The 26,686-nt window shown below is 53.7% G+C and overlaps 1 protein-coding gene across 3 annotated transcripts in view; it reads left to right on the top strand.

Annotated features, from left to right (window-relative positions):
• WHRN (whirlin) overlaps positions 1-26,686 on the top strand; it is a 54,773-nt gene that overhangs the window by 24,871 nt on the left and 3,216 nt on the right. Inside the window, exons 3-10 of one of the 3 annotated variants that reach the window (XM_040607285.1) lie at positions 4,196-4,321; positions 15,524-15,726; positions 16,065-16,101; positions 17,444-17,656; positions 17,977-18,189; positions 19,963-19,995; positions 25,037-25,108; positions 25,508-26,105. In XM_040607285.1, the coding sequence (XP_040463219.1) occupies positions 4,196-4,321; positions 15,524-15,726; positions 16,065-16,101; positions 17,444-17,656; positions 17,977-18,189; positions 19,963-19,995; positions 25,037-25,108; positions 25,508-26,105 (1,495 nt within the window). The remainder of the gene's footprint in view (positions 1-4,195; positions 4,322-15,523; positions 15,727-16,064; positions 16,102-17,443; positions 17,657-17,976; positions 18,190-19,962; positions 19,996-25,036; positions 25,109-25,507; positions 26,106-26,686) is intronic. The other 2 variants (XM_040607287.1, XM_040607286.1) reach the window with 2 other exon arrangements.

A 26,686-nucleotide genomic window follows, 5' to 3' on the forward strand; every position in this document is an offset into this window, starting at 1 on the left:
GGCAGTGCTGGGCTTGGGGCATCCGGCATGATGGTGCCAACCCACCTAACGCTGTCTCTGTGGTGTGCCCCGGCACTGGGGACAGCCTCGTGGAGGCAGGAGGCCCTTGGGAGATGCTGTGCAAAATAGTCTCCCGTCTTATCCCTAAGCCCTTAACATGGAGTGACTCAGCCTCTGCTTCATCCTGGCAATCGGCTTATCTCTCCGTTTGGCTCCTGGACGCCTTCTCTCTGCTCCTCCTTCCCGCCTCCCTCCTCGCCCTCCAGCCTGACCAAACCAAGCCCCCTGCCTGCGAGCACTCACTTCATTTCTCAGCTGTTCCCTAAATCTGCCATTGGTCAATAAGCCGAGTGCTCCGAGAGCGGTTATTTCCCTGGCCCCTGCTGCTGCCATGCTTTTCGTGGCAGCCTGAGTTTCTATTGCAATTTCCGCACGGTTTATTGGCAGAGGCGTAGGCATTAGTTGATTAAGAAATGCAATTAAACCCTAGAGCCCAACTTTCTGGGATTGCCGGTGGCAACACATTTTTAAGTAGTGCGTAGGTTTTGGCACGCAGCTGGAGTTTTGGGTTTGCGGGAAGGTGTTTCGGACCTTGATTACTCGGGGCTGTATTCTCATCGCTTTCTGCTTCTTGAAGACGTAAGTTTGCCTGGTACCTGCGTAAACAAACCAGCTCACACACCACACGTCAGGTTTATGGGGAGAGTATCTCTTACTCCATCTGATGATACCCGGGTGGAGAGCGCAGCTTCTCAACTTACCCGGCCATCAGGGTGGTGTTAAAGGGAAATGTAAATATCTTGATACAGAGCTACTCCTCCTGTTGCCAAGCCCAGTGCAGTGCTGCCACATCTATTTGTTGTTCAGGGCTCGTAGAGAGGGTGTTGGTGTTACTGCTCTGCTGTGACCCTGATCTGTGATTGCGTGCGCTTTGCTGCGTTTCTGCTACTTGTATTTTTCCCTGACGTCGGGGGATTTTTGAACGGTATGGCCACGGTGCGGTGAAGAAGGTGTAGTACAAGGGAAACCCTGGATGTCGTTAGGCAAATGGGGAGAAAACAGAAGGGCTTTGGAAAAGTTGAATATTTTTCTGGTTTTAAAAAGAAACTCAGTGAAATATTCTATAAAGTAATCGTTCTATGTCCAAAACAGCATTTTCGTGTAAAAAGAAAGTTAAATTGCCCTTGACTTTGACAGGCAAACGCTCTGTTGGGTAGGGACAATGCCCAGCTCTCTTCTCCAGCCTGAAGCATGAAGGTCCCTTTATGTGCTTCCTTTACAATGCTTCAATCTTCGAATTTTTTCCAGCACTTTGTGCACTTTCAAGCAGGGGAGGGACTAACCCAGGGAACGGCAGCGTGGTGCAGTGCTGGACAAGGACACTGACGCAGGCGGTTCGTGTCTTGCAGCTCTTGGCCTTTCCACGGTCCAGCCGTTCCCGGGGCGCGGGAGCAGAGGGCGGCGGTGCCGTGCTGAGAGCCTGCCTGTGTTGGTCACCCCTTTCTGATCACCCCAGCTTTAGCTTGCGGATCCGTAAAACGTGCAGCCGATGAGGCATTAATACAGTTGCTAGCCAGCTGTGATAGCAGTATAGAAAAGCAAGAACCGTTTGGGCAGCCGTTTCTTAGAAAGTACAGAATTTTGCAGTGTATTGTCCTTAGGCAGATTTATGTCCTGCTGCTGGTTTCTCTCTTGCTACTACACCACCACCAAGACAGAAAATGGGTTTTCAATACCAGCCTCTCTAAGGCTGGGCTGAACTCCCTGCGTGTTGCTTTCCTCTGGAAAGGCAGCTTAATTAGTGACTTGATGCTGGAAATGACTTTTCCATCCAGGTAAATGCACAAGCTTTTGCTTTGAGTGCAATGAAGAATTTTAAATATAAAAGCCATTCGCAAACAGTCTGTTTCTGGTTGTTTCTATCAGTGTGAAACACATTTTGGCTTTTCTCATTTGTTTTTATTCCTGCTGTCTGCTTTTCTGCAGAATTGACTTAAAACTTGGGACAAAAGCAGAAAAAAAGCCCTGGAGTTATTCATTTAGGAAATGTCACGCAGCGAGTGAACAAAGGCCATTTTAAATTGAGAGTCCTCAAGGGAGCTAAATACAGGCTTGCTCATTCACTCTAAATTCTCACCTGAAGTTCCATATATCATCAGGCCCTCTGAGTAGGAGAGGATGGAAGAAGGCAGATGGGAAGCTGGCTAATAGCTTTGGCATGCCTTGCAAACCCAGCCCTGCGGGCAGCGCTTGGTGGGGAAAACAGCTGTCCAGCTGCTGCCGGGTACTTCAGGTCTGTGGAAAATACCCAACGTCTGTTGCAGTATGTGCTGGCTGTTCTGGGCAGGATGGATGGAAAATCCATCCTAGTATTATTAATTAGAGATAATAAGGTACATGGCTGAGCGGGGGAGCCCCCGAGCGCCTTCTGTGCCTTGGGCAGGCGGGGTGCCGGGGTGGGGTGTCCTGGGGCGCTGCCATCCGTGCAGAGCCGTGCCGGGGCTGGCGGAGGTGGGTGAGGAGCAGCCTGTGCTGCCTCGGGGTCTTTCCCCACTGCAGCCTGTGCCTCTGTGTTGTCTTGTTGCTTGTTCTCTGTCCCCTGTCCTGAGGGGAGCGTGCCCAGGGTGGCCCCTTGCAGTCACCGCTGCATAAAAGAAGGGCAGCAATGGAGCTGGGCTCCCCGTGAGGGTGGGTGCGGGTAACTGCTGGGCCATCACGCGTGTGCACAGGGCACGGGTAGGCAGAGGGGACGTTCACAGCCCGTGCGGACTGGCACCGCTGCCGTCAGTGCCCGTGGTGCTCCGGGGGTTTCTCTCAGCTGCGTGTCTACCCCCAGCGCTGCACCTGGGGAAGCAGAGAGCTGAAACTGCCAGCAACTCCTCCTCCGTTTCATGGGTGTAATCCTCCCAGGCCATGTGCGCTGCCCCTCACGTAGCCGGACCCTCTCGGTCCTCTAGAGCTGGCATTTCCCTCCGGTGTTCCCCCCACCACCTCTATCCCGCCGGAGCTGCCCCGTCCGGGCAGGGGACACGGCGTGGGCACAGCTGCCCTGCGTTCCAGCTTGCCGTGCATCCCGCCTCTCTCTTCGCCTGCACCGTTTCCTCCTCACGGTTCTGCGGACTGCAGAACAGGAGCAGAAGGGTCCCTTGGGTGCTGCTTTGTCACCCTGCGACACCTGGGGCCGGCGCCAGGGGAGGTGCAACGGCCCTGAGCAGCCTAGCCCTCGGCTGAAGAGCTTAACAGCAGCTGTCTGGACCCCTGGCAGCGTTTTCCAGAAACTGGAGTTGAAACCTGTAGCTTGCTTTTTTTAGTTATGTTTTTAGTTGCTGACGCTGGAGGCTGGTTTTCTCTAGGACAGACAGGAGGAGAAGGGCAGTATCCAGCAGAGCTCTGGCAGTCCCTCGTCTGGCCGATACGTTAGCTGGACTCCAACCTGCAGAATGATCTCTCAGCCCTTGCCTAAGCTGTGTCTCCTTTCCTGAGGCCCACACCTCTCCTGAAATAACATTACTTGCTCCACTTGAGGCATTAACCTCCTTCTGTGCCAGTGCTTTACTTCTGGATTTGTCATCTGGCTACCGGATGGCATTCCATCTTTCTCTCTTCTTCCGAGCTTTCCTTTCAAAGAGCCAAACTTCCACACTTTCTCAACGTGATCTGCCCTCTCACTCCACCTGAGCCTCTAAATTATTGAAAAACAGGAAAAGACAAAACAAACCCAAATCACGGACGTTGCATGTTTTCCACGCTTCACTGGAAAATGCCCCTCTTGGAAGAATTACCCTGCCTGTCCCCCACCCTGTGCCTGCGGGTAGCTGTGCTGCTCTCTGGGGATGCAGGGGGCATTGCCCACCCCACAGGCTGTGTATCTAGAGCATCCTTCGAGCCACAGCCAGCACTGGCTGTTCTAGGCACGGGGAGACAGACAAGCCTGGGGAGCCACAGCTAAACCTGCACTTCTCCCGCCTCTGCATTGCTGCAGGAGGGGACGGCGCTGGTTTAGAGCTGTGTCCAGGGTTCTCTGGAGGCATCTCCAGAAGGGGCTCTGTCCCAGGGTGTGTGCCCCTTGCTAGGGGAGTGGTGGGAGAGCTGGTGGCAGCAGCAGGGACGTGACTGCTGTCAGAAGCGTGGAGCTGCCACCGCCTTTGTGCAGCGCTCAGATGCCACATAAATGACTGTTCCTATTCCTCTGCAGGTGCATCTGGTCCTGAATGAAGGGAAATCCCTGGGCCTTATGATCCGAGGAGGGGCAGAATATTCCCTGGGCATCTACATCACTGGTGTAGATAAAGGCTCTGAAGCAGAGAGCACTGGCTTAAAGGTACGAGTGACCCCAGAGTGGGCTGGGGTGGGAAGCAGAGCTTCACACGCTGGGGCTGCAGAGCCACGTCGGCGTGTAACTGTGGCTGTTCCTATCCCTCTGCCCCTGGCTCAAGCCGGGCTCTCAGTGGAAAGGTCAGTGATGGCTTTTCAGGGCATGTTATTTGGGCGTTTTGGATACTAAGCTTAGGGGGAGCGAGGTGGTTGTGCAGAGAAAAATGCAGTCTTACAGTTTCTGGAGTAGGTTGTACTTGCTTTCTGCCTTAGCACGCCCCCACGCCTGATTTCTCCCCTTTGAGAGAGCCTGGGGAGGGTTTGGTGTAGATATCTAAAAGTGCAGCCCCGACCTGGCAGGTGAAGAAAGTCACTCTCACCTCCCTGAGCTGGCAGGGGAGAGTTTCCTATTAAAGATCCTGGTCCTGTGCCCTGTTCCTGCGTCTGGCATCCAAATCCATTATGTTTGGAGCTAGTGTTTTGCACAAGGTGCTCTTAGCCTGCCTGCAAGGAATGGTTTAAATGCTGTGATGAGAGGCGGCCAGGCTGGCTGAGGTGGGAGCAGGTGCCTGCTAGTTTCCTCCGGCAGCACTGGCGTTCACAAGGATCGTGTCTTAACAGGCAGAAGCAGCAGGATCACCCTCAGAGCAGAGCTGATCTATCAGCAGCTTAACTTGGTGTGACCTCCAGCAACATCAGGCTTCCTCCGTAGTCAAACAGGTTCCTAAAGGATGCTCTGTGGTTTGGCTGGGCCCTGCTGAGGCTGCGCTGGTCCAGAGCTGGCTACAGTTTTGCCGCAGACCTCTTGGAAAGCGAGATCCTACATCTCTTTCATCCCACCATGTACACATGCACAAAAATCACCTCCGAGCTCCTCCAGTCTTCCTAAGATCAGGATGGGACACCCTGGGACCTCAGCTGTTCTTGGAAGGGGCATTTGGGGTTAAAATGTTATGTGTTCTAGGGTGTTCACCAGTAAAATAAGTTGAAAAGGAAGCCATTGGACTTTGGGTGTATCTCTGTGCTCCTCGTGAATGGAGCATAAACTCCTCAGGCTGTAGCATTTTGTTTCATCACTCAGGGTTTCTTTTCTGGTGTGTTTTTTCTCTTTGAATGATCCCACTCCCTGGAATCACATTGTGCCCTTTTGCTTCCTCCAGTGCAATCCCGTGGGCTCCGAGAGACAGTTCTTCCACTGCTCCTTGTGTCGGTCAAGACTCAATGGATGTTAAACTCCCTAACGTTCTCTCTGTCCCCTGAAAATAGCGCTGGACTGCTGTGGATCGAGGGGTAATCCGCTCTGATCCCCTCTCTGTATTGTGGAGTGATACATTTCTCCATTGGTCGGCCCTGGAGAGTTTAGGGCTAAGCCTTCAGCTTTGCTCTGGTGGCGTCATAAAGTCACTTTAAATCTGTTGAGGCTGGTAGCATGGAGTGGGTGGACAGTCGGGTGGAGAGGGCTGTGATTCGGGCTGGGGCAGATGCAGTCCTGTCCCTCAAGTTGCTGTGGCACAAAATATTGCATCTAACTGGGCAGTGAGGTCGAGCAGGGCTGCCCTTATAGACAAGGAGACATTTATGGGGGTAACGCAGCCACTGCTGAACTTAACTGGCTGCTGCAGGCTCCTGTTCCTCGCTGCTGGCTCTTTTTGTCATAAAATGTAAATGCTGAACTTGAGGGTTTGGGTCAGTCCAAGCTTTTGTCACTCTCTCAGGTCCTTAGCAGGGAAAAAGGGGTTTTGGACTCTGCCGTATGAGAGGGTCATTTGGGCACTAGGGGCGAAGAGCTGTGGGAGCATCCTAGGGAGGTGGCTGAGTATTTCTCAGGGCAGCAAGAAGTGAGAGCTGCTGCTGGGAACTCCCTGCAGACCATCCTCTCGCAGGGTGTACATGCCCCCTGTGCTGCCCACCTCGCAGCCGCTGTGCCTGCACACCCCACCAGGGCACGCAGCCGTCCCCCAGGCTGTCAGCCCCTGCTTGGTCAGGGGTGCAGGGTGGTGGTAGGAGGCAGCAGAGACAGCGCTCTGGGACACGAGGGTTTCAGGACAGATGATAAGAGGCGCAGGACAATTTGTTCCTACCTAATAGAGCTGGAAAGAGAGGGACTGGCTGGAGCTGCCCCGGGCGTCACAGGGATGACTTTGCTGAGTCAGAGGACCCGCCGTCTGAAGCAAGCCTGTTCGTTCCCTGCTGACCCTGTGCCGGAGTGTCAGACTCCATCTCACAAACACCAGAAGCCTGGAGGATTAAAGGCAGGAAAAGAAGTTGCATTGTTTTCCTGCGGTTCCTTCTGTTTGTTTCACGTTAAGTGCTTCCACGCTGCTCCAAATCCCTCTCTTCACCGCACAGGGAAAACCGCCGCTTTTCTTGGGTCAGTCCAGCTGCCGGTCAGCTCAGCACACCTGATGTCACACTGCAGTCTCGCACACGTAGGAGAAGTCACAGCAGCGTTTACACAACACACAGCTTTACCCTGCCACCTCTCATTTCATACCTGCCAGGAAGGCAGGACGACAATTGCGCACACGCTGTAGTGAAGCACACGAAGCGGTGCGTGCTGCTCCCCTCCGTCCCTGCGGAGCCAGGTGCCTGTGCCACCACAACTGTTTGCACACCAGAGCCTCTGCTTATTGATTCTTTATATCTCTCTCTCCTTTCTGTTCTGTTTTCTAGTAACTGATTTGTGCACGCCAGCAGGCCGATGCTTTCCTGAATGTCAGGCTTTATGTGATTTCAGATACGCACAGACACTTCCCACCCTGATTTGTGTATGCTGCAGGCTGTAAATTTAGAACTGCTTGGAGGTTTGGAGATAAAGAAAGGCCTTTTATGTCCTGCTGTTAGACACGGTCGGGTGTAGATTGCATCCCCACGCTCCCTGCGCTGCTCCAGGTGGTGGTGGAAGGGATGCAATATCCTGAAGAGGGAAGAGCTGACAGGTAAATGTGATTTCCAGGCAACTCGTTGCTCTCTGAAATAGAAAAATTGTGGGTTTTTTCAATGTGGGCGCAACCCAGCCTTGTCGGGTCCACGGGAAGGTTCCTGCTGACTTCCCAGGCAGCAAATACTTCTGTGGGTTTTGCTGCTTGTACTGAATTCATTGCCAGAACTGTGTGAGTTGATTCTGCCAGACTTTTCATTTTAGGCAAAACCTTCTTGCATCTGTGGCACCAAATCAGAATTTTCGAATGTTCTAATAACACATTTTACACTTCCTTTAAATTTTTATTAAAGGGTGAACAGCACGGTATTGAAAGCCAGTCAAAACCAAGGAAGTTTCTCTCGGGCCCAAAAGCCAAGCTGGCTTTTACCTGCTACCCAAACAGGGGCCGTGGTCCCAGAGGAGCTGAGGGTCCCAGAGGAGATCCAGCCCTGCTGATGCCGGTTTGGGTACTGCTGCTCTGCTCCCTCTGGCTCCGTGGCCACGAGGCAGAGTGCTCTGCAGGTGCCAGCAGAAAACAGGCTGGATCACTGCAGTCAGTCAATAATTAAATATTCATACTCTTGGCCTTGGTGGTCTTTATGTTTATTCATTCGTGAAACTTCTGACAACGTGTTCCTTGGCACGTTTTAAAATAGGCTGCCTCGATGTAAGTTCTCAGACTGAAAAGGTGCAGGTGAGCAGAGGACTGCAAAGGAGGACGTGAGCCAGTCTTGTTTGCTTTCAGCTTCTGTCCTTCCTGCCTCCTGCGTGACGTTTGCAGCGATGCCGTACAGGAGCTGAGCTTGTTCAGCTGCCATTCGTAGCTCTGCTCATCCCAATTTCTTCCTCAGTCATTTTTTCTGATAGTGTATTTTGTCAGGGTTTTTTTAAGCCACTTTCTTTTTCTCTCCTTGACCTTCAGATCAGAAATAGCAGATTTCAAGTAGCTTTCTTTGAACAAACAACTCAATAGTGTGTTCCCAGCACGAAAGCCGAAGTAAAAAGATGCTACCACAATCCATGTACATCCATATACAAGAGAAGGAAAGAAAAAGAGAAACTATAAGTAAGAAGAGGTGAATGATTTTACGTCATCGGGAGCAGTCATGAAGCTGCCTCTTGAAAACTGGCTTGTATTTTGAGGTCTGCATGTAGAGAAGGATACTGAAAAAGAAAAAAATGCTTTGTGGCTCTCTTGGAGTCTGGGGAATAATCTGTGTAGTGAGAAATTCCATGGGGGGGGGCGCATGGTTGTGCTGCACAAGATGTCACCTTTCCACTGGAAGCACCGTGCAGCAGTCCTTCAAGCAATGCCACCTTTATGGGGACAGACGTTACTTAAAGTGCTCCTCTGCTGGGAGGCTACCAGAGCCCTCCCTGCAGCTGTGCCGAAATCACCGCCCGCTCCAAGAGGCGATCTCCTGCCCTGTATGCTTCCATTTCCAGTCAGCGTCTGCTTTGTTCCTCGTCTTTGTATTGCAAGGTGTTTGGGGAAAAGAGCACGTTTTCAGACAGCACTGGGCACCTGCTGTTCCCTTCCCTTGCTCCCAAATCCGTCTCTGATCCTTCCAGCAGGCTGTGTTGGCCTCGTCGGACACTGAGCATCTGCCCCGACCCGTTTCGCTCCTGGGGAAGCTGAGTACCTCCCTTATTTTTCTGCGGATCTTAATTTGATCATTTCCAAATCGATTCATGCTTTTTCCTACCCGTATTTTTAATTTCTTAAGGTCTGCTTTTGGTAATTATGTGCGCTGGAGAGAGACTCCTTCTACTTCAGTGGTATCCACAAGTGTAATTTAACCTCTCTTCTAGCGCATTAGTGGCATTAAATAAGACTAGTGCTAGTGCCAAACCATTTGGCATCCTATTAGCCCTGTTATTCCCAGCTCAATTTGGTGTCATTTAACATTAACTCATGTTTAAAATCTCTCACCTATTTTTATATCCGTGTGACTGAATTTCTCCCAGAGCCAATTTTGATTGTTTTTAAGAGACTTGAGTGCTCAGAACCCTTGTCTTAAGCCCATTTAGTTTCTCTTGACTGCACCTCCCTTTCCCATGTTACTCTGTCATAAGGAAGAGAAGGCAAGCTCATCGCTGAGCTGTGATATTCCTGAACTCTGTTTCTTGTCCGCAGGCTGTCACCTTTTGCATATCGTGTTCAGCCCCTGCTTTTCAGGGTAGGTTTTTCCCTAAGAAATGAGAATAATCCCATTTTCAGAAATGATCAGGCACTCAGCAGGTCCTGTTGTGTCCACCCACCATTAACTGAGCGCAACTGAAAACTTGTTCCTGAAATATCCAGGGTAATAATTTTTGTATGTTTTGTTATAACTTTTTTTTTGTGTCTTATTGTTAATTCTTTTATTCTGTGCTGGTTTGGAGCTGTGCATACAGCAAATAATTTGCCAGCGTCAATGTTTGGTTTAAAAGATGGTTCTTCTGCGTCACTGCAGTCTTTTGTTACCTTCCCAGTTGTCCTCGACTTTTGGAGGAAAAAAATAATAATTATCTACGTTAATTAGCAAAAAATCCTTTCCAGCTCTAATAAGAGCCTATCATCAAGATAGGCTGATTTGCAGACATTTGGGCTGTCCGGTAATTCCCTTATCTGCCCTTCACCAGCAATTATTTTTGCAAGGTCTTTTTTCCCCCCTGCACGAGGTGCTCAAAGTTACCCAAGTATTTTGTGACTAGTTGTTCTCACACAGTGTTAATACTCCGGCAGCCCCAAACAGAGGTGGTCTGGTGCTGGGCACTCTACTTAATGGAGCACAAGAGACCAGAGAGCCATGAAGGACTTTGAATAAATATTGAGGCAGAAATTAAGGACAGATGCAGGTGAAGTAGCTTGTCCAGGGCCCCTCTGACCTCCGTGATATGGCAAGGTTCCTTTTGGTCCACTCTTGAAAGGAGAAACTGAAGAAAGGTTATTAAATATGTATAACCATCTTGAACAGAAAAATCACGACAGTTTAATCCCTGATACAGAAAACTGTTACAGATTCATAATTGCAATAAAACTATCCAATCGAATTTGGATTTTCATTGTTTTGGTGGTGCCGCAGTGAGCCCGGTGCTCCTTATTTTAGCAGCAAAATCCACTCCATTGGTTTGCCCAGTGAATTAGAAAGACCTGAGAGATGATACTCATTACACCTGAATGTCTGTTTCTCTTGGCAGTTCAGCCACTTGCATAATTTTCCCTTTCTGTTACGTCGGTGCTCAGCAATTTTCTAATTGTTGGTTTAAAGCTGACAGAGCTTGAAGGGAACCTGAGATATTTGTGGAGTCTGATGGTTGAGAACGTGGTCATCTGTGTCATTTGCCTTTCCTTGGGCTCCCTCCCTCCCTCCCTCCTTGTCTCCTGGTCTCTGTGCATCAGCTCAGGTGGAGCTGGCTGCCTCTGGCTCTTTCTGCAGCTGGTTCACAGAGGTGAGGCTGGTCCCAGGCTGTCCTTTCTTTCAAACCAAGGAAGTTTCACATCCCTGGCACGTGATTTTGGCAGTCTGCTGGGGTCAGTGTGAGTGTCCCACCCTGACCCAGCTCTGCCCTGCGCTCTCTCCCCTCCAGCCAGCTGGTGCAAAGGGCCATCCCCTGGTCGTGACCTGCCGAGTCCGACCTGTGCCTCGTGCTGTCTCTCGTCCTTGCCCAGAGAATGTCAGAGGAGGGAAAGGCCAGCCAAGAGCAGGTGGCTCTGCAGGACCTGCTGCTTTAAGGGTCTTACCGGGACCAAAGCAGAAGATGGTGCAGCAGGACCTGGCCCGTGCCACCACCAGGGCCTTGCAGTGGCTGTTGCAACACTTGTGTCACTCTTCCCTTTGAGCTGTGGGCTTGCATCAGCCCAGCTTGAAGGTGTCAGCTGCCTTCCTGGCTGGCCATAGGACTGTGGGTTTGTCTCTTATCTGCGTCACCTCTTTTGCTTCATTAGTTGTGCAGCTGCCCCATTAACAGCAGTTATGAAGACAGCAAACAGAGGGCATCGGCTGACCCACGTGAAGATGGAAGTCGGGGACCACGACAGTGGTGTTGGTAGGGGCTGGACTGTCCTGTGCTGCCACAGCCCTGGCTATCCACCAGCCCCTCTGTGTGTCCCAGAGGAACGAACTGTCCCCAGAAGAATGAGGCAAATCTGCTCAAGGTCACTGGACAGAGCTGAACGCAGAACCAAGCTCTGCTGCATCCAAGCTGTGTCTGGCCTCGATGATCTTAAAGGTCTTTTCCAGCCTAAACAATTACAGGATTCTGTGGTGCTCTGGCTCCAGGTCCTTTTCTCCTGTCAGTGCCACTCGGAGCATCCTTCCAGCCTCACTGAGCATACTCTGTCCTTTCATCAGAGTGAAGGGTAAACAGGAGCCCTTCTCTGGGTTCTCATTATTGCCAGCATTATTTTGTATAGCTCCATCGAGCTCCCCACACATTATCTCTTCTCTAAATTTAACAGGCCTAATCTTTTCGATCTGTCCTTTCACAAGCACCTTCATCTACCACTAATCATTCTTGTTTCCCTCTTCTGGAACTTTTCTCTCTGCATCTCCTTGCTGGGCAGGCAGAGACGTGACCAGGGAATGCGCTCACAGCAAGGGCACACGTTTGCTTGGATATTGCCATTACGCTAGTTTTAGAGCTATTCTTGATATGGTTCTTAAGTTTGCCATCACGTGTTTTTGTTGCAGGCTTACTCGATCGTTCTCACAGCTGCACCCTGAGCAAAGTGGTCCATGAGTTGTTGGTTGTAGTCTTTCACCTGTGTCCTCTCTGGTCATTGAAGAGGCATCAGCCACGTCTCGGCCAGTGGCAAAGTCCTGCCTAGTTCTTCAAAGCACCTTTACCGACCCCTTCTGACACTTCTAGTCTGAACTAACCCCAACAGTTGAGTGTTGCTGGCAGATCTCGACTCCCTCCTGGGCTCGCTCTCACACTGCTGCTGCGGGCGTCTTAGGATTTTCCTCCTCACCTTCTGGATGTTCAGTAACCAGCTCCCAGGTTCTCCTGTTCCTTTGCATCTCTTTATTGCTTCTCAGGGAGAAGCAATATGTGCCATCTCTCCCTCTGCATCTATTTTTGCAAGGCCAGAGGAGCACACAGGTCTCCATATATGACCCTCCGTGGCCTGCAGTGGGCAGGGAGGGAAGCTGCCATGGCTCCTTGGCATTCAGAAGCTCTGGCAATGCTGGCAATAATGAGAAACCTCATGGCTCCTTGGCATACAGAACCTCTGTAATCCCTTAAATAGCCCGAGCATACCTATTTGCACAAGTGCCGTGCAGTGGATTTGGAGGATTTCTTCTGCCCTCCTCTGGAAAGCAGGCTGGAGCAAGTGAAGTGCTCCTGGAGGTTTCTGCTGCTCTGAGGCCATGCCACCTCTCTGCTGCCGTGGTGGCCACCCACCAGCCCAGGACAGTCCTGGGGCTTCCTGCCACCCCGGAGCAGCTGCCTGATCCTGCAGCCATGGTGGGGTGGGGGCTGGGTGAAAGAGCTGAAGCAGCAGAAACAGCCCTGCAAGAAGCAGCCGTGAGTTTCAGCCAGCTCCGTTAACCGAGCTGGATCACCGCTGTGGGGCGGGTGAAGGGAGGGCTGCTTGTGAGTGCTGAGCTGGGTGGCAAGAGCCAGACCCTCCTTGGGAACAGCCCTGAGCTGGCAGCTGGCGCTTTGGCAGCCTTCACCTGCCCGAAGTAGTGCTCTGCAGCCTCTCTGTGCGGACTGTGGGTCCCAGAGTTTCTCCAGGCTCCTCCATCCTGCCCTTGGTTTTACACTGGGGGTGGAGTGCCTGGTACCCCCGGCCCAAGGCCCCTGTAAAAGGCACCTGGAATTTTCTTTAAGACTCATTTCAAAACAAAACAAAACATAATCAAACTGCTGCAGTCTCCCCTTGAGAGCTGCTGGGAGGAGCGTGATTCAAGGTAATGGTGTTTTTCTTTGCTCTTGAGCCAACTTTGCTCTACAGCAGTCTGTCCGGGAGTTGCCCTGGTGCTACTAGAATATAAAAAACCTGACAGAAATGGGATGCCGAGACCACGGCACTGCAGAGCATGAGAGGGAACCACAGGGATGGACCGTGCCCTCTGCTTTGATGGTGGTAGCTGCCAGGCTAAAACCCTCCGTCTGAAAGGGTCAGTCGTGCTGCTGTTGAGACTCTGGCTTATGCTCCCGGTTGCATCCCGCAGCCTTTGCTGGTTACACTGCAGCTGGGACAGCCTCTCACCACTGGGTAACTGTCCCCGAGTGTGGCTGTTGGCAGGGTCAGACCCTGCTCACAAAACACCCTCACCCAGCAGGACTCTCAGGACTGGGATTTGCATCGGTTTCAGACAGCCCGAGGTGGGTCAGTGGCTCTTAAGGTAAGCACAGAGCCAGGGTCCTGCTGCCCCTGTCACCTCTGGCAGAGCCCTACGAAGTCGTGATCACTTCTGCCACCCAGGGGCTCTGCACCAGCTCACTCTTCTTCTCTCTGCTTGATTTCTCATAAAGGTCACCTCTCAGGTGGTCTGAGCGGTGTCTGTCACACCACAGACCTCAAGACAGCCAGGGCCATGAGCAGGGGTCCCTCCTGGCCCATGCAGCAGGATTTGTCTCTGCCTTTTCTTCCCTGTTCTTGTGCTGCCTCCACCAAGGATGTCCTCCTGGGGGTGCCTGGAGAAGCCCCGGCTGGGTTATATCAGCACTAGGTGACACTGTGGCACAGCCACTCTGCCCTCGGCGCCCATTGCTGGATGCACTAGTGGAAGGGACGTGTTGCCCCAGGAAGGCCAAGTGAGAGCAGCGGGTGCCTTGTCAGGGGTCTTGTTAGCCTTGAAGCCTCGATGGTGGTTGCATCGACCGTCTGGATGCCATAGGCAGAGCAGCACAGCCTACAGGAGTCGAGCGGGAGTAGGCACGCAAGTTGCCCGTATGTGTGCCGGTCCTGCTGCCACAGCCCCTGGCCTCCTTCCGTCTCAGCTGGCAATGCTGTGCCTGGAGAGGAGCTGGTGCAAGCTCTGGCCCTGTGCTCCTGTGAGCTTCAGCACAGCCGTAGCGTAAAACAGAGGCGATGTCCAAGTGCGGGGGCTGTGCTGCGGTTCCTGGATCAGCTGCTCTCTCCTCAGACAAGCAACTGGCTTCCCCTCCTTGCTGGAGCAGTCGACGGATCTCCAGTGCTTTATACTGAGCTGAGCTTTGCTGGTGGTACCCCGGATGGCCGCTTTCACCCCAGGGAAGTTCTGGGTAGCGCTGGGGGAAACTTGGATGACAGCAGAGTTGACATAACAGGCCGGGCAGCGGTTAGTCATGGCTGCTCACTGGGATAAGAGTCCGGAGAATTAATTCCAGTCCTCTGAGGCTTCCTTAACCCAGCGACAGAATGAGATGGAGTGAACTGAAAAGGATCATATTGACTCTCCGTGTTATTATCTTAGACTTAGAAATTCTCCCCCCTCCCTCTTTTCTCCTCTTCTCCAAGATGGAGGTCAGTAATTTAAAGGGGTGTCTCGTTCTGCTTGCATTGCAGCATAAAGAAAGTAAAACTGTGTTTTGACAGAGCCGAACAGAAGCCTGTGGTTAAGCAAAGATATGAAAGAGCAGTTTTAGAGAGGTGCCTTATCAGGAGGAGGGTGAATTGTGATACGGGAGCGAGGAGGAGTGGCGCTGAATGCCCTAGAAGCAAAGAGGAAGAGGACCTGGGAAGAAGGGGGCAACGCCAGATGAGTGCTATATCTTGAGCGTGGCTGGGCTGCGGGGGAAGCTCCTGATGGCAGCAAAGGCCCTGGCCAAAAAATGAAAGCTGGTAGGAGCAGCTGGGGAGGAAATAAGAGGAGAGGAGAGATGAAATGCAGCTGTCTCAGAACCGACAGTTTACAGGGCGTTGGAGGCTGTGGTGAGACATCCGAGGTGAACCCTCCCTGCTGCACACAGGGATCTGAGGTTTGGGGCTTCTGCAGATGGTTCCTGGCCTCCCAGATCAGCAGGAGGGATTGGAGATGGAGGTCTTGATATTCTTTGGGGGCTGTTTTAACCAAGCTGGCCTGCAGATCTAGTTAATGGAGGAGACTGGGCAGATTGGTCTGACTTGGTACCCTAAACAGGCTCCTCCAGGCTTCACAGCCTGGTCCTTTACTGGCTGTCAGCTTGAGTGCTTGGTCTCCAGCCACCAGCACTTGGCCCCTCTCCCTCATTTTTCTTGGTCCCTCCAGTTGCTGTGTCCCTCGTTTGGTGGTGGGTTAGACTGAGTAGCTCCGCCCTGGTGGGAGAGGAAGGTGTATCTTCCTAACCGGAAAGCCCTGCAGGGCTCACCCCGTCCTGATTCCACAGGTAGGAGACCAGATCCTGGAGGTGAATGGCAGGAGCTTCCTCAGCATCCCCCACGACGAGGCAGTGAAGCTGCTCAAGTCTTCCCGCCACCTCATCATGACAGTGAAGGACATCGGGAGGCTGCCCCATGCCCACACCACCGTGGATGAGACCAGGTGGATAGCAAGCTCCCAGATCGGAGAGACCCTCGTCAATTCAGCAGGGTATGTGCTCGCTACACCCCCGTGCAAGCTTGCTGCGTAGGTCCGTCGGCTCAGAGCTCCCGCTCGCAAGGTGCACACGGCAGGGTGCACGGGCAGCCTGTCGGTGGGAGCACCCCCAGTGCTCGGGTGTGTGGCCTCCGTATCCAGTGCTTGGAAGGCAGCATCTCCAGCCTGGACATCAGGTCTGGGCAATGTTCTGCTCCCCCTTCCCTCTTCTCTCAGGCCAGAAGCTTCCAGTTTGCAGGCACGGAGGGGAAGGTACATAACAGGACTTGTGCCAGGTACTGAGCAGTGGGCACGCTGTGCTCGGTGCTAACTGATCTTCTCCCTCCTCGCAGGGCAGTGGGCAACCATGCTGCGGAGGTGACAGCCAGGGTAAGAGATACAAATCCTTCCTGATGCCTTGTGAAAAAATCACTGTTACTGCCTTTTCTTTTCCATGGGAGGGAGGGCTTTCTGCTCCTGATTATAAAGGGGATGCTAGCTTTATGAGGACGGGGGTGGGGGGGGGGGGGGGGGGTAGGTGGCTTTAGCCTTTCTTCTCGCCTCATGTTGCCAGCTGTGTTTCTGCAAGCACATAACGTGAGCCCCCTCTCCTGTGCCGCTGGCGGGTCAGTTCTGCAGCGCATCTGGTACCTCCTAACCTGGGAATGATCCCATTAATGGGCCAGGCACAATGATCACATGTGGGCAAGGGCTGTGGGGACCCCCTCCACCCTGCAGAGGTGACCGTGGTGCCTTCCACGCAGTGGCTGTCTCTGGGCCCTGACGGCTCCTAGGATCTTTCCCACCCCAAAGCAGAGCTGAGCCAGCCCTCACCAGCACACCAGCCGGCGGCAGGGCTGCAGCAGTGGCAGGGACTCACCCGGTGCTGTGACTGCAGCCCTGTGACTGCATGTCTTCTCCCAACACCTTTTTGCAAAGTGTGTTTCTTTCAAATGGAAATGAAGCAGCAAGGTTTCGCAGGTGGCTCTCACTGATAACGGCTGTTTGCTGGCAATACATGCCCTCGCCCCCAGCCTCAGCTCCTGTCAGCATCTCTGGGGTAGTCGGGGTCTTGACTGGCTCCATATCCCTGTGCTGAGAGTGCCAGCACTGCCTGGGAGGGGAACAGCAAGGATCTCCTCTTAGAAATCCCCCTCAGAATAAAAAGCCTTTCATCTGCAGCCAGACTCGTCTCTCCCTGGGACTCCTTTGGTTGCCAGTGACTCTATCTTCACCGGGGTCTGCTTCGAGCTTGCAGTGGGGGCAAGTGTGCCTTTCACACAAGATGGGAAGCTTGCCTCTCTCTCATGGCCCCAGTCCCCCCAGGAAGGAATACAGCCTGCTGTTAGATCAGTAGCTGGTCATGGGACGGCATCCCTGCTGGCTGAACAGAGCTGGGAAGCTGTTCTCTATTCAGCTGGTGCTGCATAAACTCTTGGCTCTGGAGTTGCCCAGACAAGTAGTGACACTAAGTGAGCGGCCGTGCTGGTGGATCCCTGGGGGTACCTGCCTCCGGCCCTCCTCAGCATCCCCCTGCCAGTCCCGCTTTCCAGCTTCACCACCGGTAGCTGGCTGAGAGCAGCGAATGGAACAGGCGGCTTGGGCTGGCAGGCAGAGCAAAGCAAGGGGGCAGTTCTCAGTCCTGCTGGTGCTGCCAGCTGTCTCAGCAAAGCCCCTTCAGCAGCTGATTCCTTGGCATCCCAGGCCAAAACCTCTCTCCTCTCTTCCTCAGCCTGTGTTTTACCGGGGCCTGGCTGGCTCCCAGGTGACACTGAGCAGCATGGTGAACCAGACCCGAGTCATGCTGGAGGAGCAGGCACGGCACCTGCTGAACGAACAGGAGCGGGCCACCATGGGGTACTACCTTGATGAGTACAAGGAAGGCAACATCTCCGTGGATGCTCTGGTCATGGCACTTTTCGAGCTACTCAACACACACGCTAAGGTGAGGCCCACACCGAGGTCAGGGACAGTTTCTTGTACCCAGTGGACTGAGCAGAGCCATTGTCACGGGGTGGCTCGGTGCCTCCAAGGTTACCTGCTCAAGGGTGAGGGTAGGAAGGCAAAATCCCGGATGCAGGAGATTATGGGGGATACAGGCTCGTGTTCAGTGGCTCCTCTGGTAAAGTCGGGGACCAAACCTCCTCATGCGTTACCTGCTAGTACAGCTCATTACTGCTGTTGAGCAGTGTGGGAGGATGGGTCTTCTGCCAGGAATATGGTCGTGCTCCAACCTCTCTTTGGTTGTCTGTCTGCCTGGCCCAGTTCTCACTGCTTTCAGAGGTGCGGGGCGTGATCTCCCCGCAAGACCTCGACCGCTTCGACAACCTGGTGCTGAAGAGAGAGATCGAGTCCATGAAGGCACGTCAGCCCTCAGGACCCAGCGCGGGCACCGACTCCTACTCTATGATGTCCTACAGTGACACCGTCTCTTCCTCGAGCAGCCACTTCACTGCCACCACCGTCAGCTCGGCCCGGGTAAGTCCCTCCTGGCTGTTCCTTTTTCTTTCAGCACCTGCTCCTGGCAGCCCTACAACAAACTCATTTCCCTGGGGTGCTACAGAAGCATTTCACTCCGCAGAAACCCTGTTCAGTCTGCTTCCCCAGTGGATTCCTCCGAAGCCTTTTTCTTTTCCCTTGCAGGCTGGGTGCAATAGCGTGATTTGTAGGTGTAATAGGGTGACGTCGTGACACGTGTTTGGTATCTCTGTGCTCCTGAGACTGAGATTCTACTGTCCTCTGCACGGGGGCTGAGCCTGGTGCTAAATGTCACTTTGTCCCCAGCGAGGGAGGAAGTCTGCCTCCCTTCCAGGACCTCCACTGTGCCATGCGAGCTGCCTCCACGCAGAAAGCTCAGCCCCTTGTCACAGGCCACTATTCACCAGCTCTGGCTGTCACTTTTAAATCACCTCCTTAAAGACGCTGGCTGCCTGCTCCCCGTCCCAGTGGGGCCGCAGCAGCCAGGCCAGCTGCATCCTGTCCCAGCCCCTGCCCACTCTCCAGCATTAAGTGGCAGCGCTCCCACATCTCTCTGCCAGGCCTTCATCGCACGCACAGTCTAATTAAGTTATCGTAATCACCTCAGAGTGTGCAGGCACACAGCCCCGAAATTAATTTCCTAGCCATAAAATGCCTTTCATCATAAATGCATTAGCAACCTTGGAAATTAAAACCTTCGTGAAAAGAACGGATGACGATGGGCTTTCTGCTCGTTTGACAGCAAGCAAGGCAGCCCACGGCCAGGGCGAGTGGGCTTGTGCTGGGGGGGCCCAGGCAACAGCCAGCAGGGAGAGAGGTGGGGGGCTTTCCTGGGGCTGTGCCTGCCTACACCGTTTGGTCCAGCCTCCTCGGGGAGTTTCAGAGCATCAGAGCTGTGCTTTTGTCCTGTTGGTTTCACAAATACCCATGGGAAAGCCATCTGCTCTGTTCAGGGTGGATTACGGTGCGGTCCTTTCTGGATCAGGGTAAACAAAGCGATTTTTGCTCTGCTCTCCGAAGGCCTGCTGGAAAATCTTCCTGAAGTATCAGAGGGCTAACACAGGTCTGCCAGGACTTGTGCACTGAGCGTGACACCCTGTTCTCACGCTACCCCCGTGCCTGGGGCTGTACCTCGTGCTTCAGCTGTGCCGTGCTCTCCCTCCTGTGCCATGACACCCCGTGCCAAGCGCGGCTGCTGGGCCTGGTGTGAGCCGTGGCTCTGCTGCGCCTGGCACACGAGGTCAGGGAGGGGGACCGGGGTGCAGTTCTGGCACAGAGAAGAGGGTGGGCACCGCTGGTTTAAAAGCTGCCTTCAAGAGCACGTGGTCGCACTGCAGGCCCTCCCTGACAGTGCGGCACCTCCTTCCAGGGGCGTGAGAACATAGGTCCCTCTGAGCTCTGCCTGGGGCGGTGGGGACGCTACCACTTGAGGTGGTTGTCACCACTGCTTGCTGAAACAACTGCCAAGCAAAGAGCACCAGCGCAGGCTGGATGGGTGCTTATCTCAGCAAGCAGGAGAGAGAGAAGAGGCACAGAGCTCCCAAACCGTCCCCTCTGCCGCCCGAAGCCCCTGCTGCCGTTGCCCTCCCCAGCACCTCTCGCGGGAGGGGCTCATCGCAGCTGGATGTGGATTCTGCAGGGTGGGTTTTGGGGGAGGAGGGTCGCGTTATGCCGGGATTTGCTTGTCTCACTCATTTGTTCTGCATCCTCCCTGATGTTCTGTTGTCGCTTTTATGCTTGTTTTAATCTGCTTTTCCCCTCGCACGTCCCCAGGAGCGACTCTTGTGGCTAATAGACCTGATGGAGGTAGGGGCTGTCAGCGAGACGGGGAGCTAGAGTACTGTGGTTGCCATAGTAGACGGGTTGAGAGTGCGTGCGAATGTGCATCGTGGGGGAGGCGGGCACGGGCCACCCAGGGACCAGCATGCGACTCGGCCGTGTGAACAGCCTCCCTGTTTCACCCATCTCTGCCTTTTCTTCCTGTGGCTCGGCTGAGCCGTTCCAGAGTCCCTTTCCCCAGCTCGGCAGCAGGGCTGCCGGCCTCGGTGCTGCAGTGCAGACCAGATTCAGCCTTGAACCAAACCCAGCTGATACCAGTGTCCTGCTGGTACTAAAGCTCCGAGTGCCACTGAGGGCTGAGGGCTGGGGCTGTAGAAGGACCAGCAGCATTGATGCCTGATGGACCCCAGACTGCCCTTCCTGCCTTGTTGCCTGCTTTTACCTGCTGCCGTGCTGTCTTGCTACATGGGCACCCTGGCTAAATACCAGTAGGCTGGTCACATCCTACCACGCATCCTCAGGGATGGGAGAGAATTTTCATTACAGGCCTGGTGCCTGCAAAAATCCACGCTACAGTGCAGGAGGGGTCGGTATACTCGCGTTGTGCATGTTCAGCCTTGGAGAAATCCTCACGCAGACTTAGAGGAGGCCAGATGTGGATGTGGCGAGAGCCTCGGAAATCCCTCTGTTGTAACAAAGCTCTTGGTGGGGAGGAGGCTGGAAAAAGCTGCTGGCTTGTGCCCTGCAGTGCAGTTTCGTGGTGCAGGGTGCATTCCCTCCTCCTTGTCCGGGAGGAAATCACAGGGGTCAGCGGGTTGAGCACACACCGCGAGCAGTGGAGCTGGGAGCAGCTAGTGCTGCTTTGGGAGAGAGGACCTCTGGTAGCTGTGAACGTGGCCCAAAAGCCAGATTCCTCTGGGAATGGCACAGCTAGAAGAGAACAGCTGTAGTGCTCCCAGAGGGAGTTTATCACAGGCACCCTGAACCGTGGGACACAGATTTCTTTGGCTTCATGACCAAAGGCGGTGACGCTCGACCAGACTCCCTGTCCCGTCAACTCCCCGTGAGTCAGTGGGTGAACTTACACCAAAAATAACCAGTATGGGGCTGGTCAGGACCTACCATGCAAAAAGCGTTTCCCTTATGGGGTGCTGGAATGATACTTGGAAATGAGACAAAGCCATATCTGATGGTGCCACCGATGGATGACGTGTGTCTGCCTAAGTGTCACCATCACCTCTTGCAAATCTTGGATCTCAGGTTGAGTCCTGCAAAGCAGAGGTTAATTGTGGACTGCAATAATCATGTGTAACTTGTCTTATCAGAGCAGCATGAATTTCTGATTGCTTACAAGCAAGGCAGCCTAGCATTTCCTTTGTCCCTCCTGCCCCAGCCCTCGTTGTGCGGATTAAGGAACTGAAATCCTTGTGGATTTTGTTTTGCTTCTCCACGGCCTCCTAGCAAAGACACTGCCATCCAAAGGTGCCTTCTCCTCCCAGGGCCCGATTCCACAGGTGGTGACTTGGCCCCCAGCTCCCTGAAGCTGCAGGATTGGGCCCCGTGCAGTAACCCAGTTGAGTTGCTCACCCCTGTCTGTCTTTGGTCTCTGTTTCACAAGGAGTGTAATTAAGGAGAGGATGGCGCTGAGCAGTTCCTCTCTCCGGAAAGTGAATCTCAAGCGCAAAAGCCCACAGCCTCTTTGGCAGCTGTCAGGTGATGTCTGCATCCCCAGAGAGAGAGCAGAACGAGAGCAGAGAAACAGGGGACATCTTCTGCATCTATGTCCCCCAATACAGAGCTGCCCCAGCTCCCAGCTGGTCCTCTGACCCCTTCCAGGACAGGCACAGACATTCCACGTGGAGGGTTCCTATGTGATGATCCTTTCAGGCGGTGAGGATAGAGATGAAGCCACCCTGTGGGTGTCATGGAATCACCCTCAGAGTCCCCGAAGTCAGAGAGGTCTGTGCTCAGGCTGGGGCAGAGCCAGGGCTCTGGGGCTCCTCCAGCCCTGTGGATGCTTTCAGGGGTGGGAGAGGGAAGGGGAGAGAGGAGGAAAGCTGGGCTTATTCTCAGACTGGCGCAGCTGTTCAGAATTTAAAGCCTGCAGGATTCAGACTGAGTAGCTCTGCAAAGCTCTTGTTAGCAGTAACTGGAAAATAAGGGACTCATTTGGAGCTGTGAGGTTAATTAAAGGTTGGGTTTTATTCCCCAGGGAGGTGGCAGTTTCTCCACCACTTAATCTGCAGACGGAAACTGGCTGCCTGTCTGAAAGATGCTCTCCAGCTCCATCACTCCTGCTGTGGACTCTGTGTAAGAGAGGAAGGACAACAGTTTTTCAGCTGCACCCTGCAGAAGGGCTGGAAGGGTCTCGCCTGGCCCCCAGTTTCTATAAGTAACTAGAAGATAGATGGGGTAAAGGAGCAGAGAGCAGTAGGAGGGAGCAGCCTCCTCGGTAAATGCTCATTTTTCAGAGCAGTGGCACGTGGCTTCAATGGGTCTTTCAAGGGAAATCCAGGAAAGCACAGTCTTAAAATAGCCAATTCCTGAAAGCAAATGTGCTCAGCTTAAAAGCCGTTACATTTTATAGCCCAGAGCAATTTCTATTTAATTGCTTTTGCCCCCAAAGTACTAAGCTTGGGGAAAGGCAAATCTCCTGCTTGTACACTTCAGCAGAAAAAGTGCCTGAAGAAGATGAGCAGTATTAGTGTCCCTGGCTGGTCAGGGAGAGCAGAGCCAGGGCAGCAGGATTCGGGCTGGGGGGGGGGGGGGCGGGCGAGGGCACTTGCAGGAGGATTCAAGTCTCGGTGCAGACTGGTCCAAACTATGAGGCCGGGGCTGGGACACAGCATGTGGTGTGCTCTGGAGTGGGCTTGATGTCATGGTGATGGGCACAGGGTGGCAGGACAGGGGAGAGATGCCACTGGCACATCTTAGGGGGGCATCGGGCAGACTCTTTTCATTTTAGTAGCAACGTGCCTGTGGCTGTTTGACGGCAGGCTGCTCCCGGTCGCATTGCAGGGGTCTGGTCCTTGTGCCTTCGCTAAGAGTTCGGTGAAGGCAGGTTGAGGCTGGTAGAGGCAGGGCTGGAGCGGGAAGAGTTAGGGACACAGCTGAGATCCTCCCAGACACAGCCAGGCTGGTGCTGAAATGTCACCATCTCTGCCTTGGCTCCTTTCCTTGTGCACGCAGCCATTTGGCTGGATTAAAGGCTCCGGGCAGCATCTGAAGGTGAGCTGGTCCAGGGGGAGGATGATGCCTGGGCAGTTTCTGCAGAACGGCGAGAGCAGGGAGCTCTGCGGCCAGAGCACTGGTGCAGTTTGGTGCAGTTTCCCCAGCACTGCGTTTTGTCCAGCTGAGCATCTTTCTGCCTTGGCATCACGCAGGGACATGATGGCACTCGAGCTTTTAAATTCATTGGCACGTCAATCAAATCTGAAGTCCCATTGCTAATGTGTGCACAGCCCAGAGCAGTTCATGCTCATTTTAATCAATATGAAGGCAGGTCGCTTTTGAAATAGCCCTACCTGGCTCTTCCTCCAGCCTCAGACATACAGGATCACCCCATCCTTCATGCCAGTGCTTGGATTTGCACCATCCTGTGGCATGTCGGGTCTGGCTGAAGCCTGATCTTTCCCTTCCTGCTGCCATGCGCTTCAGCCAAATCTGTCTCTGCCCTGGCTTGCCGCACGGTCAGTGACCCAAGAAGGAGTAGGGCATGTTTCTCTTTCAAAAGCCACCTGCCTTTACATTGAATTAATTGATGATGAAATCAACCATTGTCAGAGGAAGGAGTGGTTTCCCAAGCTAATACTTTACCTGTCACCCCCTGAACAAGCCGTTTATTTTAGTTTGCATTCTCCAGGGTTCCTTCTGAAGACACAGAGATAAAAGCACTTTCCATCAATGTTTTTGCTGCTTCTTTAATGCTCTTAATTGTCTCCCGTGTCTATTTTGGGATGCTAACATCTTACAGGCACAGCAGCAGCCTCCAGCAGATGGGGGAAATGCAGATGCACCAGCATTTCAACTAATCAGTTGTTTACCCTGCAATAAATAACACGCAGTTAAACACAAACTGTACCCTGCCCATTCCAGCACAAACGAACAAACATCCCTATGAACGTGACAGAAATGAAGTACACCCTTTCTGAGCAGCAGCAGCACCTCTCCAGATCAGGAGTCACTGTGGCAGGGGGGTGCTGAGCCTGGGTTTGCTCTTACTGGGCCTTGCAGGGGAGCCAGGTGGAGCTGGGGATGTGCACTGCCAACAGAGCATCCCCCAGAGTAGTACCTGCCCGGGGCAGAGCCAGCAGCAGACCCGTGCCTCTGGCCTCAGGACCAGCTGGGCTCAGCCCCCTCCAGGGCCAGGCTGCGCACCCAGCCTCCGCTGCACACCCCCAGCTCTGCTGTTGCTTAGCCAGGGGGCCCGTCTGCTTTGCTTGACTATCCACGTCCTCTCCTTGGGTCCATCCTGACAGACAGCTGCCCCTGCACAGACAGGCTGACAGACCCCCATAGCCCTTCTTGATTTCTGGAGCTTCTGGCGTCTTCAGAGCTGTGTTTTCTAATGGAATTTTGACTCATAAAGGGAAAGCAGTGGCAGCAGCTGGTGTTTGCACAAGACTGCTCTGGCTTGCAAGGGAGGGAAGTTTTAAACTTTTCTATTGCCCTTTTCCCGGGAAAGATCCAGGTATTGAACCTGCAGCCCTCAGAGCTGGTTCCCCCCTCCTTCCAAATCAAAAGGAGCAGAGCAGCTGAGATTTGGGTTAAGAGGAGCACACTCCACTGCGGAGGAGGTTCCCCCAGTAAGTCAGGTTCATAGCATGCCTTGGGCAGGCTTCTTAGCTTGGGAGAGTCTGTATCTCCAACAAAGTTGCTTTGTTCCTATGTTGTGTGAGTGTCCAGGGAGCCTCCAAGGAAACAAAAACCTTTGAGTGAAAGACTGGCCTTGTGTGGGGGTTTTGGGTGATAACCTGCATCCCTCTGCATGTTCCCTGTCATGCTGGCCCTGTGGTGGTTGCTCCTTGCTGGTGTGACGGGGTTTTCTCTTCTTTCTTTGTCCTACCAGAACACCTCAGAATTGGAGGCAGGTGGAGACGACCACCAAAGTAGCGTCAACACCCTGCCGGACATCTCCCTGGTAAGGCACCGCACTGTGCTGCTGCGCCTCGGGTGGGAGCTGGAGGAAAACTGATGACACTGGGTTCTGCCTCGGCTTCTGTAGCTCTTTGCTACATCAACATCCAATGGATGTCACTGTAGTCGCTGAAGCAAGTTAATCAAACCAGTTAGGAAGAGGATTCTGACTGTCTGAATAAGAGTAGCATCTGTGTGAACGAAAGCAAAAATTGGGTGGTTTGTCTTCTAATCATTCTCATTTGTGAGTCTTATTATCAATAAGACGAGAAAGGTGTTTCCGTGAAAATGAGCTCGTTTTGCCATGGTCAGCGTGAGAAGGCAGGTGCAGGTGACTGTGAGCCTGGGGAAGTTCTTGTGGCTGGGCATGGTGTCCTAAAAACTTCTGCTCTTGGTTCGGCAGGATGATCTCTCCTCCTTCCCAGAGGAACCACCCAACTTCAAGCCTCCGCCTCCTCCTTCAGCCCCTCAGATGCTGGACCCCTCCACTGCCCAGCACAGGAACCCAGGGAAAGACAAGCCCAAGCGCCCTTCCTCCGAGTCCTCTCAGTCAGGCCTTTTCTTTGTGGCCCCCCGAAACCCCACGCCCCCCCCCAGCCACCCTGAGAAGGACACAGTCAGCGTGACCTCCACCGCTACAGCATCCACCGAGGAGTCAGCCCCCAGCGCTATCTATGCCACCATTTCCCCGGCCCTGCACAGCTCCAGGAGGCAGATGGATGCCCAGCTCTCCTTGGTCAGCCAGCACCCCATCGGTCCCTTCCCCAGGGTCCAGTCCCCAACGAGGTTGAAGAGCCCACCCCCAGAGAGCCCCGCAGTCCGGGGGCTTCAGAACCCCCCTTCCCCATCCCCTCCTCCTCCTCCCCCCCACCCGGCACCCCCTCCACCGGACAAGGGCAGCCCGCAGGCTGTGGCCAACCAGCACTTCATCATGGTGGAGGTGCACCAACCCAACAGCGAGCCTGACGTCAATGAAGTGAGACCCCTGCCCCAGGCCAGAGGTGGGTTATCAGCCACGGGGGGCGGAGAGGGAAACAGAAACAGGAGAAGATTTGGATCTCAAGGGCAGGAGCTGGGCGAGGGGGTTGGAAGAGCAAGACCTGCGTCAGGTCCTGAGCAAGTCACGGGGGAAAACATCGCCGTTTCGGTTCAGACTCCAGGTCAGCAGGGTGGGGTGAAAGCCCCAGAGCCCAGCTGGGCGCAGCGGTGTGCTGCTGTCGGGTAGCTGAGGGGTAGTTTGCTGTTTTTTCATTGATGAGTTTTCAATTCTGAAAACGGCTTGAAGGCATCGTGGCAAAAAAAAAAAAAAAAAAAGCCAGGAACCGCATAAAGCCCCGCGCAGCGCTAGCAGCAGCAGCAGCGGTTAATCTCGGAGGCAAAGCTGCAGCCCTGGATTTTGGCAGCCCTGGGAAACCTGTGAGGGCAGGGCAGGGGCAGCAGCTCCCCAAAGCCTCCCTGGGCTTCCCCCGCAATTCAGGCTGACCTTTGCTGAAAGACCGAGCTCTGTCAGGCAGCTGATGGCAACTTCTCTCTTGTGTGGGCTTGGCTGTGTTAGGTAATAAAATGTGCTTCCAGTGGGGTT

This window comes from Falco naumanni, chromosome 9 (genome assembly GCF_017639655.2).
Source record: "Falco naumanni isolate bFalNau1 chromosome 9, bFalNau1.pat, whole genome shotgun sequence".
In the NCBI taxonomy this organism is placed as follows: domain Eukaryota; kingdom Metazoa; phylum Chordata; class Aves; order Falconiformes; family Falconidae; genus Falco; species Falco naumanni.